This window comes from Muntiacus reevesi, chromosome 20, assembly GCF_963930625.1.
Source record: "Muntiacus reevesi chromosome 20, mMunRee1.1, whole genome shotgun sequence".
Classification (NCBI taxonomy): Eukaryota; Metazoa; Chordata; class Mammalia; order Artiodactyla; family Cervidae; genus Muntiacus; species Muntiacus reevesi.
The window spans coordinates 10748152-10765680 of NC_089268.1; the positions used below are offsets into that span (position 1 = coordinate 10748152).

At 38.5% G+C, this 17529-nt stretch overlaps 1 protein-coding gene across 5 annotated transcripts in view; it reads right to left on the reverse strand.

Annotated features, from left to right (window-relative positions):
- The window catches only part of ILRUN (inflammation and lipid regulator with UBA-like and NBR1-like domains), a 105940-nt gene that overhangs the window by 46314 nt on the left and 42097 nt on the right, over positions 1–17529 (reverse strand). For 4 of the 5 annotated variants that reach the window (XM_065912078.1, XM_065912075.1, XM_065912076.1 and 1 more), the window contains one exon: positions 16923–17120. The exons of the other annotated variant lie outside the window; for it this stretch is intronic. In XM_065912078.1, coding sequence (XP_065768150.1) covers positions 16923–17120 — 198 coding nt within the window. The remainder of the gene's footprint in view (positions 1–16922; positions 17121–17529) is intronic. 5 annotated transcript variants of the gene reach the window in all.

A 17529-nucleotide genomic window follows, 5' to 3' on the forward strand; every position in this document is an offset into this window, starting at 1 on the left:
TCTAATATATGTATTCAGTGCTGTAAACTTCACTTTTAGTACCGCTTAAAGTACAGCAAACTGCTTTTCACAATTTTGATAGGTGTTATTTTCATCTTCATTTAGTTCAAAGTATTTAGATTTCTTCTTTGATCCATGTGTCAGTTAGAAGTGTGGGGATTTTCCTACTAGCTTTCTGTTGCTGCTTTCTAGTTTAATTCCATTGTAGCCTGAGAGGATACATTGTATAATTTCTATTCTTTTAAATTTGTTAAGGTGTTTTATGGCCCAGAATGTGGTTTACCTTGGCAAAAGTTTCATGTGAGCCTAAGAATAATGTATATTCAGCTATTGTTCAACAGTTGCATATGTCAATAATATCCAGCAGATTGTTGGTGTTGTTAAGTTCAACTATGTCCTTAATGGCTTTCTGCCTGCTGGGTCTGTCTATTTCTGGTAGAGAAGTATTGAAACCTCCAGCTAAGATGGTAGATTTGTCTATTTCTCCCTGTAGTTCTATCACTTTCACCTCACAGAGTCTGACAGTCTGTTGTCAGGTGCACACAAATTAAGAATTATTATCCATGCACAACTACTGAGTCCCTGCACCACAACTGCTGAAGCCTGAGTGTCCCAGAGCCAGCAAGTCACAGCTACAGAGCCTGTGTGCCGCAACTACTGAAGCCCATGAACCTGGAGCCTGTGCTTCCCAACAAGAGAAGCCACCACAATGAAAAGCCCACACACCGCAACCAGAGAGTAGCTCTCACTCTCCACAACTTGAGAAAGCCTGCATATAGCAACTAAGACCCAGCGCAACCAAAAATAATAAAATAAACAAATTATATTAAAAAATACTGAATACTCCCCTTTATCATTGCATACTATCTCCCTCTTTATCTCCGATGACTTTCATTGGTCTGAAGTCTGCTTGGAGTGAATACAGCTATTCCTGCTTTCTTTGAACTAGTGTCAGTATAGTACATCTTTCTCCATCCCTTTATTCTTAATGTATAAATACATTCATATTTGAAGCTAAGTTTCTTGAAAGCAATGCAGAGTTGGGTCTTGTTTTGTGATCCATTCTGACAATCTCTTTTCATTTGGGTATGTAGACTACTGAGGTTTGAAAGCAGTGACTGATATAGCTGGATTAGTATCTATGGCATTTGTTACTGTTTTCTATTTGTTGCTCTTGTTCTTTGTTCTGATTTTTGCCTTCTACCCTATATCTTAGGTTTTAATTTTCTACCCTATCTCTGTCTTCTAGGTTTTAATTGAGCATTTTACACAATTACAGTTTCTCTCCTTTCCTAGTATTAAAAATTAGCTATTTTTTTTTCAAATGAGATTGTCAGTTTGCAATGTACATTTACAATAATTCAAGTGAAATCACAAATGACACACATCATTTCATGAGTAGTCCAAGTATCATATATTAGCAAAATACTCCTGATTTCTCCCTCCAGTCCCTTGTATCATTGCTGTCATTCATTCCACTTATTCATTTGCACGTATGTAGGTACACACACACAGATCCACACGACAGGCACATGTAACCGAACACAAGCATACATAATTGATTACACTGTTACTATTATTTTGAACAAATTGTTGTTAGATCAATTAAGAATAATAAAAACAAAACTTTTAATTCTACCTTCACATACTCATTCTCCAGTGCATTTTCTTTGTATACATCTGAGTTTGTAAACGATAGTTTTCCCTCTCTCAGAAGAACTTTCTTTCACATTTTGTGCAAGGGAGGATGTGTTTTTTTGTTGTTATTGTTCAGTCACTAAGCCATGTCTAACTTTCTGCAACACTATGAACTTGCAGCACACCAGGCTTCCCTTGTCCTTCACTATCTCCCAGAGTTTGCTCAAATTCATATCCACTGAGTTGGTGATGCTATCTAACAGATCGTTCTCTGCTGCCCCCTTCTCCTTTCACCTTCAATCTTTCCTAGTATCAGGGTCTTTCCAATGACTCGGCTGCTGTTTGCATCAAGTGGCCCAAGTATTGGAGCTTCAGCTTCAGCATCAGTCCTTCCAATGAGTATTCAGGACTGATTTCCTTTAGGACTGATGAGTTTGATTTCCTTGCTCTCCAAGGGACTCTCAAGGGTCTTCTCCAACACCACAGTTTGAAGGCATCAATTCTTCAGTGCTCAGCTTTCTGTATGGTCCAACTCTCACATCTGTATCTGACTACTGGAAAACTATAGCTTTGACTATACAGACCTTTGTCAGCAAAGTGATGTCTCTGCTTTATAATACGCTCTCTAGGTTTGTAGGGAGGACTACTGGCAACAAATTCCCTTAATTTTGGTTTGTCTGAGAAATTATTTCTCCTTAACTTTTGAAGGATAAGTTTCCAGAGCACAGAATCCTACGTTGAGAGAGTTTTTTTCACCCTTTCAGTATTTCATTTCACTCTCTTCTTCCTTGCCTGATTTCTGAGAAGAAGTCATTATATACTTTATCTTTATTTCTCTATCTGGTTCGCTTAGGTTCCTAGATATGTGGTTTGATGTCTGATGTTAATTTAGGAAAACTCTCAGTTATTATTGCTTTAAATATTTCTTCTGTTCCTTTTTTCTCTTTCCAGTATTCCAATTATGCATTTGTTACTTGTAGTTGTGTACTTGTTACTGTGTACTTGTCCCACAGTTCCTGTGTATTCTTTTCCATTTTTTCCCCTAGTCTTTTTTTCTCTTTGCTTTTTAGTTTTGTAAGTTTCTACTGATATATCCTCAAGCTCAGAAATTCCTTCCTCACCGGGTCCAGTCTAGTAAAGAGCCCATCAAAGGCATTCTTCATTTGTTACAGTTTTTGATGTCTGGCTTTTTGTTTTGCTTTCTTCTTGATGACATCATCCATTTGTTCTTTCATGTTGTCTACTTTTTTCATTCCATATCAAACCAATCAATCTTAAAGGAAATCAGTCCTGAATACTCACTGGAAGGTATTTAATACAGTAAATATTAACATATTAAATATGTTAAAGTATTTAACATATTAATCACAGATTTACTAGTCTGATCATTGTTAACACTCTGCCATGTTTGACTCTGACGCTTGTTCAGTCTCTTCGAACTTTGTCTGCTGTCTTTTTACTTTTCTGTTGAAAGGTGTACATGATATACTATGTAAAGGAACTGCTGAAAAGAGCCTTTTAGTTGTAGTGGGATGGGAAGCATTCTGCAGTCCTATGATAGGCCTCAGTCTTTTGGTGAGCCTGTGCCCCTGAACTGTGAACTCCCATCAGCGTTTCTCAGTTTTCTTCCCCATCTGTGGGACAGGAAGGCTAAGAGGACTGGAGTGGGGTGTTTCCCTTTCCCCAGCTCAGTCAGGCTCTGATAAACCCACAGTAGGTAAGACTCTGGTAAAATAATTTCTCCTGAGGGCAGGACTTAAGAAAAACACAATATTCTGGGTAATTTAAAAACATTTACTTTCCCCTTTCACCTGCCAGAAGATTTAGGGGATTCTTCCTCCAGTATTCACTGGGAAAACCCAGTAGAGATTCTTGATATAAAACTCACAAAAGTGAGAAGACACCCCTAGAATCTTCGTCTCTCAGGGCTGTCCCCACTGAGTCTCCAGCATTCTGTCAACTACGGTTCTGGTTTTTTGACTCCAGTACTGGTTCCCACAGAGCATTCTGCAGCTGGTTTCTGCTCTGGTAAAGTTTAATTCCCTGCATAATTTTCAGCGCACATTAAGCTATATATAATCTTCTGCCTTGGGTACTCCACAGAAGTGTTTAACTTTCTTGATTTATGACCTGGAATTTCTGACTCACCCTGAAGATGCCACTAGGGCAAGAGATCACTGAGATACCTGAGATGGAAAAAACTTAAGGAATCAGCACTTACTAAGAGAGTTCATACAAGAGTTGACAAGGATTACTGAATAAGGTATCACAATATAGTCCCATCAAAGAAAGAAGCAGCAGGAGAGTAGCGGCATCTAACACCTACACATTGCTTACCATGCCAGCTGCTGTATGTAAAAGCTTTTACATCCATTAACTCACCAAATTCCCTCAAAATCCTATGAGGTAAGTACTGTTTCTCCTATTTTTAGGTGAAGAAACAGAGTCATTGAAAGATAAAATAATTTCCTAAGGTCGCAGTGCTATTGTACTATTCATGCTATAACTATACTATCCATCTTCAATAAAAAAAGAATATTTAACTATAAACGAACCAAGTAAGTTATGGTTACTCTTTCTTAGTAAGCAGCCCAGATTCTGTTTTCAAGATGGCTGTTTATTACAGTTTATTGTTTGATCACTATTTATGTACTTTGCCCCAACATAACAAAAAGAATTATCAACCCACAGAGAAAAAAAAGTACATTAGTGGACATCAGGAGTTTTATGAACATTTAACAGGTATGGAGTTTCCTTTTGGGGTGATAAAAATGTGTTGGAACTAAATAGATGATGGTTGCACAATTCTGTGAATGTACTAAATGCCAATGAACTGTTCACTTTAAGTGGTTAACTTGTTATGTGCATTTTATCTCAACTGAGAAAGAATGATCTATTATAATATTTTGGTTAATAATAAGGGGAAAGGCTCTAAAATATTAGTGAGTAGTAAAAAAGTAGGTTATATGATTATATGTAGCATAATGACAAACCTGAAAAGCAAAAATTTTTAGCTTTTAATATTTGGACATAAACAGTGTCTATATCTGTACTTCAGAATAAATGTTCTTTTCAGTTTATATTTTCTGTATCTTCTAGGTCACATATTTCTTCTATTATAAGAACAAATACATTATAAGTTGAGTGATGTAACTGACTTAAAAGTTTTCAAATAATACAATGGTTGAACTAAATTCAAATATATCAACAATTATAGTAAATGTGAACTCTCTTAACACATCAATTAGAAGACAAAGATTGTCAGAATGGGGGAAAATAGCCTAACTATATGCTATCTAAAAGAAACTCCAAATATAATGATATAGGTAGGTTAAAAGGGTCAAACAGGAGGTCAAGGGAAATTAGAAAATACTTTGAACTGAGTAAAAATACAGTATCTCAAAATTATGGTATGCAGCTATAAGAAGTACTCCGAGGGAAATTTATAGTTGTTATAGACTAAATAGTTGTATCTTCCCTTACCCCCAAATTCTTACTTTGACATATTCATATAATACCAAATATAAGGGTATTTTGAAGTTGGGTCTTTGAGAGGTGATTAGGTCATGAGGGTAGAGCCCGCATGAATGGGATTAGCATCCTTATTTTGAAAGATCCCAGACAAGATACAGGGCTTCCCTGGTGGCTCAGACAGTAAAGAATCTGCCTGCAATGTGGGGGATCAGGGTTCAATTCCTGGGTCAGGAAGATCCCCTGGAGAAGGAAGTGGCTACCCACTCCAGTATTCCTGCCTGGAGAATTCCATGGACAGAGAAGCCTGGCGAGCTACAGTCCGTGGGGTCGCAAAGAGTTGGATACGACTGAGTGACTAACATACACAAAGAGGACACAGTGAGAAGAAGGCCGTACCATGAAGTAGGAAATTAGCCCTTGCCAGACGCTGAATTTGTCAGCACCTCTATCTTAGCTTCCCAGCCTCCAGAAATCTAAGAAATAAATTTCGGTTGTTTAGAAGCCACCCAGTCTTGAGCTTTCATCTTAAGACTTTACAAAAAGAGTAAAGATAAACACAACTCAAGCAAAAGGAAGGAAATGTTAAAAGAGCAGAAACTTGGAGAAGAAAATGGCAACCCACTCCAGTATTCTTGCCTGGAAAAGTTCATGGACAGAGGAGCCTGACGGCCTGCAGTCCATGGGGTTACATGACCGAGCATGTGTACACGAGGGTGGAGGGAGATGGGTTGGTAGCAATAAAGTGGTAGAACTAAAAAAAATTAAAAAATAAAATAAAAGAGCAGAGACTTATGCAACTGAAAACAAAAGAATAGAGAAAAATCAATGAAACCAAAAGCTATTTTCTTAAAATTATCAAATTCTTTAAAATTACCAAGATTAACAAAGAAAAAAAGAAAGGAGACACAAAATATACAGAATGAGAGGATTATCACTACATGCACAGAAAGCATTAAAATGATTTAATAAAGAATAGTATAAACAATTCTACACAACATAAATCCAACAATTCAGTGAAAAGGACTAATTCCTTGGAATTACCCAAAGTCATCCAAGATGAAAGATAACCTGAACAGATTTATAATTACAAAAATAAACTAAGTTAGTAATTTTAAACCTTCAAAAAAGATCCCTTCAGGCCCAGAAGGTTTCACTAGCAAATTTTTAAGAATAAGATGACCACAATTTGCTACACAATTTGCTACAGGGGGAAAAGAAAAACTGGTACAAATATCAGAGTTTATATATAGCTGCAGGCCACCAGCCACATGTAGCTATTGAGTAGCTGAAATGCAGCTAGAGCCACATGTTGAAATGACAATATTTTGGCGACACTGAGTTAAGTAAATAAAATGTATTAAGTGTTCCTTAAAGTCTTAGTAAGACTTAGGTCAGATAAGGTCTGTTTTCCTCATCACTTCTGATTTCTAACTACAAGACAACTGTGAAACTAAAGGACAAAACTGAAGTGGCTACTAAGCCAAAGTCTGATCCACTCTAGAATTCAATTACTTTCAAGATGATCTCAAAACAAAGCATAAGCAAAATCCTTAGAAACTGTAAGAGGAAACTGGAAGGGCACTGACCACTACAAAGCAAAACCCAGAGGCTCAAAGCCCTCCTTTGAATGAAACAACAGAAGCAACAGTTAGAACTGGACACGGAACAACAGACTGGTTCAAAACTGGGAAAGGAGTACGTCAAGGCTGTATATTGTTACCCTGTTTATTCAGCTTAACATGTAGAGTACATTGTGTGAAATGCTGGGCTGGATGAAGCACAAGCTGGAATCAAGATTGCCGGGAGAAATATCAACAACCTCAGACACACAATGCGGGAGAGGCCTGGGTTTGATCTCTGAGTTGGGAAGATCCCCTGGAGAAGGGAAAACCTACCCACTCCCGTATTCTGGCCTGGAGAATTCCATGGTATGTATAGTCCATGGGGGTCACAAAGAGTCAGACACAACTGAGCAACTTTCACTTTCAGATATGCAGATGACACCACCCTTATGGCAGAAAGTCAAGAGGAATTAAAGAGTTTCTTGATGAAGGTGAAAGAGGAGAATGAAAAAACTGACTTAAAACTCAACATTCAAAAAATGAAGATCATGGCATCCAGTCCCATCACTTCATGGCAAATAGATGGGGAAGCAATGGAAACAGTGACAGACTATATTTTCTTGGGCTCCAAAATCACTGTGGACCATGACTGCAGTTGTAAGATTAAAAGATGCTTGCTCCTTGGAAGAAAGGCAATGACAAACCTAGATAGTATATTAAAAAGCAGAGAGATTACTTTGCCTGCAAAGGTCCATATAGTCAAAGCTATGGTTTTTCCAGTAGTCATGTATGGATGTGAGAGTTGGACTATAAAGAAAGCTGAGCACTGAAGAACTGATGCCTTTCAACAGTGGTGCTGGAGAAGACTCTTAACAGTCCCTTGGACAGCAACAAGATCAAATCAGTCAATTCTAAAGGAAATCAACCCCGAATATTCATTGAAAGGACTGATGCTGAAACTCCAATACTTTGGCCACCTGATGTGAAGAGCCAACTCACTGGAAAAGACCCTAGTGCTAGGAAAGATTGAGGGCAGGAGGTGGGATAACAGAGGATGAGATGGTTGGATGATATCACCGATTCAATGGACATGAGTTTGAGCAAACTCTGGGAGATGGTGATGGACAGGGAAGCCTGGCGTGCTGCAGTCCACGGGGTCTCAAAGAGTCGGACACGACTGAGGGACTGAACGACAACAAAGCACTCCTACCTTGGAGCCAAGTGTCCAGTAGTGACATTCTCTTTGTAAAGAAAGGAAACTATAAGCTGTTTAAAGTTAAAGGGAAGAAAAATTAAATATTTTTTAAAGGGGGATTTTTTTTCAAGGTAAAGATTATAGAATGAACTAATTTCTAAGTGATATGTCTCTCTGTCATTCCAAGGAAACTCATTAGAGCACTGTGTGGCTAGTGTCAAGCCATCATGAAAAGAACAGAATGGAATTTGCTTTTCAGTAAGAAGATATTCTCTTCAAATACTCCTACCTTAACTACAAGACTAATACGGGGTTAAAAATAACTGTATCATGAGCCATAATTAAGGAATATAAACTGCATCATAGAAATTAAGATATTAGATAAAGCTTAAAAGCCCTATCCTTCAGTTATTTTAGATCCTAATCACCAGTCTGCTTAAAAAACAAACATTTTTCAGTAGTCATGTAGATCCCCCACTTTCAGTTTTGCTTTCTGCAGGCTGAGTTTCCCGAAGCCAACCTCAATCTGAAAATACTAAGTGGAAAAGTCCAGAAATACATAATTTATAAGTTTTAAACTGCACACCATTTCTAAGTGGCATGAGGAAACCTCATACCTTCCTGCCCAATCCCACCCAGAACCCCCAGCCATCAACACTGCTTGCTCTTGTGATCCAACCACTCACATCGATATGGCTTGATGATCCAGGATCACCCAAAGCAAATGGTCCCTTTGTAGGCATTTTATCATCTCACATCATCACAAGAAGGGCAAGTACAAACAGTCAGATACTGTGGGGGGGAGGGGGGAAAGGAGGAAGACCATATTCACACAACTCTTATTACAGCATATTGCTATAACTGACCTATTATCAGTTATTATTAATTTCATATTGTACCTAACTTATCACAGGTATGTATGTATAGGAAAAAAATATATATGGAGTCAGCACTATCCATGGTTTCAGGCATCCACTAGGAGGTCTTGAAATATATCCCCTAAAGGGGGTAGAGAGGATGAGTGCTACTGTACTGATAAATTAGGTATTCACCATGATTTGAACAAGAAGCAATTATGCTTGCTTCCTTATTTTTAAGAGATATGCTCTGGTCTGATTCAGTAGCAAGTGTACACCATGACACTTATTAAAAATTCCCATCACACAGTTCAGTAAAAATTACTCATCTGAAGCAATTTCAGCATGAACATTTTTTTGTGATGGAGAAATGTACATATCTCCTCCACTGTAAGTCTTTCTTGTTGCCTCATTTTTAATGTTTCCAAAACCAACGTGACCAAATATGTTCATTTAATATAATGGCTCTTCCCTTCTCCTTCCAAGAAAAGTAGTCTTTAAACCAATGATACATATTAAAATTATGTAAGAATCAAAGAAGTGTGGGAAGTTTTATGCGTATATGTTTTACTATGATAGGGATATACTCTCTAACTAAACACTTCTTAAAACTAGAGTCAGTCTCAGTTATAGCCCTTACCAATGCATACACACACAAAAGTTAAGGATTATGTTTTTTTTAAAAAGCAAATTATGCTGAAGTTTTTACTTCTTAAACAGTCAGTGGCTTTGGGATTATTTTCTTTTTAACAGTAAGTATAACAATAAATATAACTAGATATATTTGGTTAAAGTTTTTTTAATGAACTGTCAATCCCCAAATTCTGAATCCCTGGAACCTAACATTCCAGATCAAAGATGTTTCTATTATGAAGGGCTCTGGCTCCTGTAAGAAAAAGAGATACTGCCTTCAAATTATATTCTTACTCTTCTACCAAATCCTTATAGTTAAAACATTTGATACTTCATAACTAGACATGCAAATATCTTATGTACTACATTTTAAAGATATATCCCTGTTTCATCTCATCTCTCAATTTTCCATACTTCATAGAGATTCAGGACCAACATGTCTACATTTTAGAGATTAATCTTCACAATGCCTTTGACTCCAGGGAACGACTCCTGGACACAACCACCAAACAATAACGACCACTTGGTGTCAGCACAACCAAGTGGCTCATACGAACCAGGAGCTGAAACTTCTCTGAAGCCGAAATAGCCCATAATATTTCAGTTTAAAATTTTTCATTGAAGGGTAACTGCTTGACAATGTCATGTTGGCTTCTGCCACACAACAACAATCAACCATAAGTGTGTGTGTGTGTGTGTGTGTGTGTGTGTACACACACACACTGGGAGGGTATATATATATACCCTCCTTTCCACTCCCCAGCCCATTACCTTTGAAACTTAATATAGACCTTAGAATGTAAAGATATTTAAGGATTTCGGATCTCATTTACAAATTGAAATGTCCCTTCTGAAAATATTTCCCATACAAATCACAATCAGCTTAGGCTACCATTTCTTTTATCAGAAAAGAAATATGCTTCATGACTACTCATATTTCTGATACTGAAGGGATCTAGAAATTAGAGTTGAAACAGAGAGCATCTTATTGAGGATAGTCTAGAAGTAAGTGAAACAGGCTTTCTGAGTGCAACATAGAAGAGAGACATTCTAAAGGTGGAGTCAATACGTAAAAGGGCAAGAGAACTGGTATAAGTGCCAAGGAGGATAGCACCCAAATATTAACAGAAGACACCGGTGTAGGGTCTAGAGGAAGTCTATGAAACTAGAGCTTATTTTATAACATGATCAGTTAAAACACTGGAGAAGAATGAGGAGCAGCAATCCTGCGCTACCAGGTTAAAGTGGACATTCTGTAAACTGGAGAAGCTGGGAGACATTACAAAGGTTTTAAGAAACAAACGGTGTGATTACATAGGGGCACCCATCAAGCTTCCTAACCTGTGGGTCTATATTACGTATTATGATTTGGGAGCTTAATAAGAGAAGTTCCATTATTAACCTCTGAGAAAACTAAATGAATAATGTTTAAGTATTTTGTCTACATGTGAATTGTCCCTAAAGACCTGTGTGAAGCCTTTAATAGAAGGAGCTATTTCAAGTGGGAGAAACCTTCATTAGCACTTGATCACCAGAGTATTCCATGACCACAGTGCCTACTTTACAACTAAAACCATTCTGTTTTAGAAGGAATCATTAAGTGCAGGGGTACAGCTCTCTTGCAGAACTTTGAAAGAGGGTGCTCTATTAGGAAGAGGGGAGGCTAAAATGTATCGAGGCTAAAACGGGGACGAGCACTCATGCTACTTACTCCTTCCCAAGAGTCAGAAGTGTCCCACCAACAAGCAGGAACTCCTTGGGAAACACTTCCTACCTAAGAGTCACCCTGCTCATCTCAGTCTAACCCTCATTTCACTCACTCTGGAAATGGAGAGAACTTGGGGACCATTTACCCCCGTCTCCCTAAACTCTGCCAAATTCCAACACCCAGGAGCCAAAGTTTCCCTGTGAACCCTGTATGTCCAATGGCAAAAAAAATCATAAAACTACTTCAGATGATTTATAACTATAATTTACAGCTAATTCTTAACTTTTACCAAAACAAATCATTACTTATCTCTGGTCTTCAGTTTCCCCATCCAGAAAGTACAGCTAATACTTCCCTAAGAAAATTTATATGAAAAAGCCCAATACAATGCCTGACATAAAATAGGCATTAGATAACAGGTTGCTTTTATCTAAGAAGCAAAAGTCTATAGGAAGAAGATAAAATATTTGGGCCTGAAAATAAATCTGCCAAGAATCAAATACTTAGTGGTACTCAATCAAGGGAGTTAGAAATGTGTGCAGTGAGAGAAGGGTGGCTGTCAAGATGAACACAGGAAGCTACAGGTATTTATTCAGAGAGGGACATAGACGCCTCACATAATGAAGAACTGTCCAGACGACATGCCAACAGCACAAACCTGTTCAGACACTTAAACAGTACAACCATTCTAAAGTGAAAGAAGACCCAATCTGTAAACTGTTAAATATAAGCAAAAGGTCCTTTTAGGAAGAGAAATGAGTTCAAACAACATAAGTATTACTACAGAAATAAGAATGGATTCTTCCTAGAAAAGACCACCCAACCAAAAACAAAAACAAGCAAACAAATAAGTTTGTTCTTAAAACAGAAAGATGAGGCAAAGAGAAGTTACCTAACTTGTCCAAATTTGTGCCTAGGAAACGTGGTCCTACATTCCAAACTCCTAGCACTACACTAAACTCAGTGCACTAGCAAGTTGAGAGTGAGGAGCAAACCTGAAAGACCCAATCACGCCAAGGCTAATAAGGCACCTTGTCTTTTCCCCCACATGTCCACAGCTGCGGCTCTATGCATATTATGCATATTTCACTTTCTGCCAGTCATTTAACAGTTCTGCTATCATTATGTGTTTTATAATCAACAGTAAAAGGAATTCATTGGAATATGGTAGCTTGTAAATGGAATTAAATTCTTTATTAGACTAGATGACCAGTTTGCAAACTATACTCCCCAGAACAAAGGAGATTATCTCAGAGAGCAGGTGACATAGGCCAGGGAGGCTCCCAATTCAAAAAAGTCAAGTTTCATTTTTATCTTCTCTTGTTTGGAGGAGGCATTCACATACATTTATCAAGGAGAAGATTCCACTAATTAAGAAAAATGCTTGAAAACCATGGATTCAGATGAATTATTAAGATCCCATGAAGGTATAAGATTTCAAAGTCCTGAAAAACAACTCACAGACCATATGACCAAGAAAGGCTTTCCATTTTTTACTGCCTTCAGTGCTAATATATTTACATTCTACCTACTTACAGAATTTGGGAGGGATGTTATAAGTATACATTTTAATGTCCCATATAGTGATAATTTTTTAAGTGATAATTATTTTTAATTTAACATTAACACACACACACACAAAATAAGACTAGAGCTCTCAAACAAGGGAGAACACTAGGAAGCAGTATCTCTGCATCAAAGAAATTTTTTTTTTAAAGTCATGTATGTTGTCTTCCTCCTCCCTTAAAAACACTGACATGCATTTAAAAATTTATTGAGTAGCCACTCTCCAACGGGCTCAGCTTTTTCAAGATACACAAAGATACACAAGACATGTATCATCTTAAGTTTTAAAAGCGATATTAGACATTCACCAAATTAACTGGGCAGAAAGAGGTACAGGGCCAAAGAGAAGCAAAGGAGAGAGAGGGAAGCTGATAGGAAACGGAGGGAAGCACGGGGAAACGACTTCCGACTGTGCAAGCGGGAAGACTCTCAGGAGCGGGGGCCTGAAGACAGAGTCCAAAACGGAAGACTCTCTCTTGCACGCTGACACATGACTGTTCCATGATGCTGACTCTTTAGTCAACAGTTTACTATTTAGTAGGAGAAAAGGATAAATAAACAAACACCTAAAACACGATATGTTAATTATAACAAGTGTGTGCATAATATACGCATTTCCTTGGGGTGGTGGGGAGAGCAGGAAGAGGGAAGGAGGAAAGCTGACTTCACCAGGGCCCTGAGGATGAGGAGGGGTTTGTCGTAAAGAAAAAGGCATTTCAGGCAACGGGAACAACACAAGCAAGGGCATGGAGAAAAGAAACCATGTGGTGTCTCTGGGGACTGGATGTGTGAGTAAAGAGGTGACTGAGGATGAAAGTGAAAATGAGGCCAGACCAGATGGTGAGGAGCTTTAAGCCCGATGCCAAGGAATTTGGCTCTATTACAGAAGGCACAAAGGTTTTCAGAAAGGAATGATTTCACAAAAGATGACACTATGAGATACACTTTCTAACATTTTTTTCAGGCAGAAAAATATTTCAAGTTTCCACTGGCTGCAAAAATATATACGAGAAAATTAATTCTAGGACTTCTTGAAGTAACTCCAAAGGTCCCACTGGCTATGAGTCCAGATAAGAGCTCCCTGAGGACAGAAGAGATTTGTATTTATTTTTCTCTAGATCTCTAGGACATGGGATATAGAGAAACAAATAGGAACTGGTGTGTGATTAACGATGATAAGACAGAACAAAAGATGACTCAAGCTTCTGGCCTGATCATCTCAGCTGGGTTCCCATCAGAAGAATAAGTTTTTGCCTAGGAGATGTTAAAATTCAAAACTCTACAAAATACCCAGGGGTTCTGTCCATAAGCACTTCAATAAAGGTTTGAAGCTCCAAAGAGTCTGCATCACAGATATGACTTTGAGCACTGCCATATATGCTGTACTGGTGAGAGCTGAAGCCATCTGGGTGGGTAAGGTCACTGAGAATGAACAGCGCCCAGTTCACAATCTAGCACAGGCATACCTTGGCGATAAAGCCGCTTTGGTTGCAGACCAACGTAATACAGTGAATATTGCCATAAAGTGAATCATATGGATTTTTTTGTCTCCCAGTGCATATAAATGTTATGGAGAAAAATGAAGTCTGCTGCACTGACTGACTTCATGAACAATTTCTCTGTAGAATGAAAGGCTGTTTTGACAGCATTTTCCCCACAGTAGGACTTCTTTCAAAATTGGGACTCAGTCTTCTCAAACCCTGCCACTGCTTTATCAGCTAAGTTTATGTAATATTCTAAATTATTTCAACAACCTCCACAGCACCTTCACCAGGAGGAGATTCTATCTCAGAAACTGCTTTCTTTCTTTACCTTAAGAAGTAACTCATTAGTTCAAGTTCTATGCTGAACTTGCATACTCAGTCATATCTTTACGCTACCATTCCGGGTACTCTTGTTACGCACACTACACCTACAGTTACTTCCTCCAGTGAATTTTGAAACCCCTCCAAAGTCATCCATGAGTGTTGCAATCAACTTCTTCCAAAATCTTGATCACGTTGATACTTTGACCTCCCAATGAATCACAAATATTCTTAATGTTCTTAATCTTTTCCAGAAGGATTTACTTTACCCAGGTGCATCAGAGGATTCACTATCTAGGGCAACTATAGACTCACAAAATGTATTTCTTAAAGAATAAAACTTGAAAGTAGAAATGACTCCTTGATCTATGACTACAGAATGGATGCTGTGTTAGTAGACACGAAAATCTCGTATATTTCCCTCGGAGCTCTTGGGTGACCAGGATCACTGTCAATGAGTAGTAACATTTTAAAAGGAATCCTTTTCTCTGAGCAGTAAGTCTTAACAGTAGGCTTGAAATTTTCAGTGAACCATGTTGTAAACAGATGTACAATCATCCAAGTTTTGCTGTTTCATTTACAGAGCAGAGGCAGAATAGATTTAGCATAATTTTTTTTTTTTTTTTTTTGATTTAGCATAATTTTTAAGGACCTTAGGGTTTCAGAATGGTAAGTGAACACTGGCTTCAACATAAAGCCACCAGATGCATTAGCCCCTAGCAAGAAAGCCTGTCGTTTGAAGCCAGGCACTGCCGTCTCCTCCTTAGCTGTGAAAAGTCTTAGATGGCATTTTCTAACAGTGTTAGTATTCTGTCTACACTGAAAACCTGCTGCTTAGGGCAGCCCCTTGGTGATTCATCTCAGCTGGATCTTCTGGAAAACTCGCTGCGGCTCCTGCATCAGCTCGTGCTCCCTCACCTGGCATTTTTATGTGACGGAGATAACTTCCTTCCTTAAACTTCAAGAACTAACCTCTGCTAGCTTTAGCCTTTTCTTCTGCAACTCCCTCACCTCTCTCAGTCTTCATAGAGTCGAAGAGTTAGGGCCTTGCTCTGGATTAGGTTTTAGCTTAAGGGAATGTTGTGGCTGATTTCATCTTCTATCCAGACCACTCAAACTTTCTCCACATCAGCAATAAGGCTGTTACTTTCTCATGATTCATGTGTTCACTGGAGTAGCACTTTTCCTTTCCTTGAAGGACTTTTTCTTTGCTTTAAAAACTTAGCTGTTTGGTGAAAGTGACTTAGTTTTCATTTGGTTTCATCTTTTGATATGCCTTCCTCACTAAGCTTAATCATTTCTAGCTTTTGGTTTAAAGTGGGAAATATGTGACTCTTCCTTTCACTTAAAACACTTAGAGGCCATTGAATGGTTATCAACCAATCTAATTTCAACATTGTTTTATCTCAGGGAATACGGAGGCCCAAGGAAAAGGGAGAGAGATGGGGGAATGGCTGGTTGGTGGTCAAAACACATGCATTTTACCAATTAAGTTCACAGTCTTATATGGGTACAGCTCATGGCACCCCAAAAGTTACAACAGAAACAACACAGATCGCTCATTACAGACCACCATAACAAATATAATAAAAATGAAAAAGTCTGAAATATTGGTAGAATTACCAAAATTTTACACAGAGACACAAAGTGAACAAATGCTGTTGAAAAAATGGCACCAGCAGCAGACCTGCTCAACAAAAGGCTGTCACAAATCTTCAATTTGTAAAAAAAACAAAATTAACTGTAAAGCACAATCAAGTGAACAGCAATAAATCAAGGTATGCCTATAGTCTCAGGACAAAGATGAGGCTAGACAGATAAAGAACATTCAGAGGAAAAACAAGAAAGGGATCATGTGTGACTAAGAAGGCAGACATTTCAGAAACCATTCAGAGTTTGGTGCCAAATGGTTAAGTTAGTGTGAAGACTGGCAAGTGGCTACTGAATTTGGAAACTTGGCAGTTGCTAATAAACATCACTGAAGTGTGTATAGGATTGACCAGGTTGAAGAATAAAGGGATGTGGAAATCAGAGACAGTGAATGGAAATCACTCTGTCCACAAAGTGTGGCAATAAAGGAGTGAGAGGTTTTATTATCTTGACAGGTCATCAGGGACATAGGCGCATTTTGTGCATTATATCTTTTCTTTAATACAACTTGTCTCTAGAGACTGTGAGAATAAAAACTGCCTTCAGTATTCTTAGAGCACCTACTAGATTATACTATAAAAACAGCAGTGCTACTAAGTCATTGTTTAGATTGCAAGATATATCTCATACACTTCACTAAATGTTAACTAAATTCCAGTGTAAAGAGAACAATAGACTGAATCAATTAGTCATTAAATTCAAATCATTTACCAGCATGGGGCTGGAAAAGAGACCACACCCTGCTACGGAATTTGACAGGCTCTGTGAGCAGGGCTGGGGAAGCTGCATGTTACCTCAACCCCTTCGCCCTGGGCTGCACAGGGCCATACTCACCTCCATAGTAGAGTCCTGTAGCAGTGCACATCCGCCACTGTCCCTGATACATTCCTGCTCTGCTGGGGCTGCACATCTGGACGCTGACATCTGCAATCTCTTGGGGCTCTAGCGATCTCACCATCACCATGTTCACATGTCCAAACTGGTCTCCCCCGACATATTTAAGACAAACCCCTGGAGGCCAGGCCTCTGCCCCTGAGTTCAAGCAAAAGAAAAAAATGTTAGGCAATCAGTGGTCCTATGCTGGGTGCAGTTCATTACAAAACTGTAGATGATGCCTCTTTGTCTCTCACACATACGTAAACCTACCCATATTCTTGAGCTATACACTGATTAGGGAGAATGAGAGTCAACAACTTCTAACCAATGGCCTACCCCTAACAGGAAGCACACATGACAAAAGTAAGGCAGTTTCTCAAGAAGTAGTGTTTTGGGTGCCCAGGGAAAGCTACACATCACACTAATCTGTAGAACCTAGGAATGATGTCTGAAAGGAGCCATGGAAATGAAGCTCAGCCCCACATCTCCGGAAGACAGCTTTCTCTACCAAGAAACATGCCCATTTGTACTTGAACTTTTAAACTGACATTCAAAGTAAAAATAT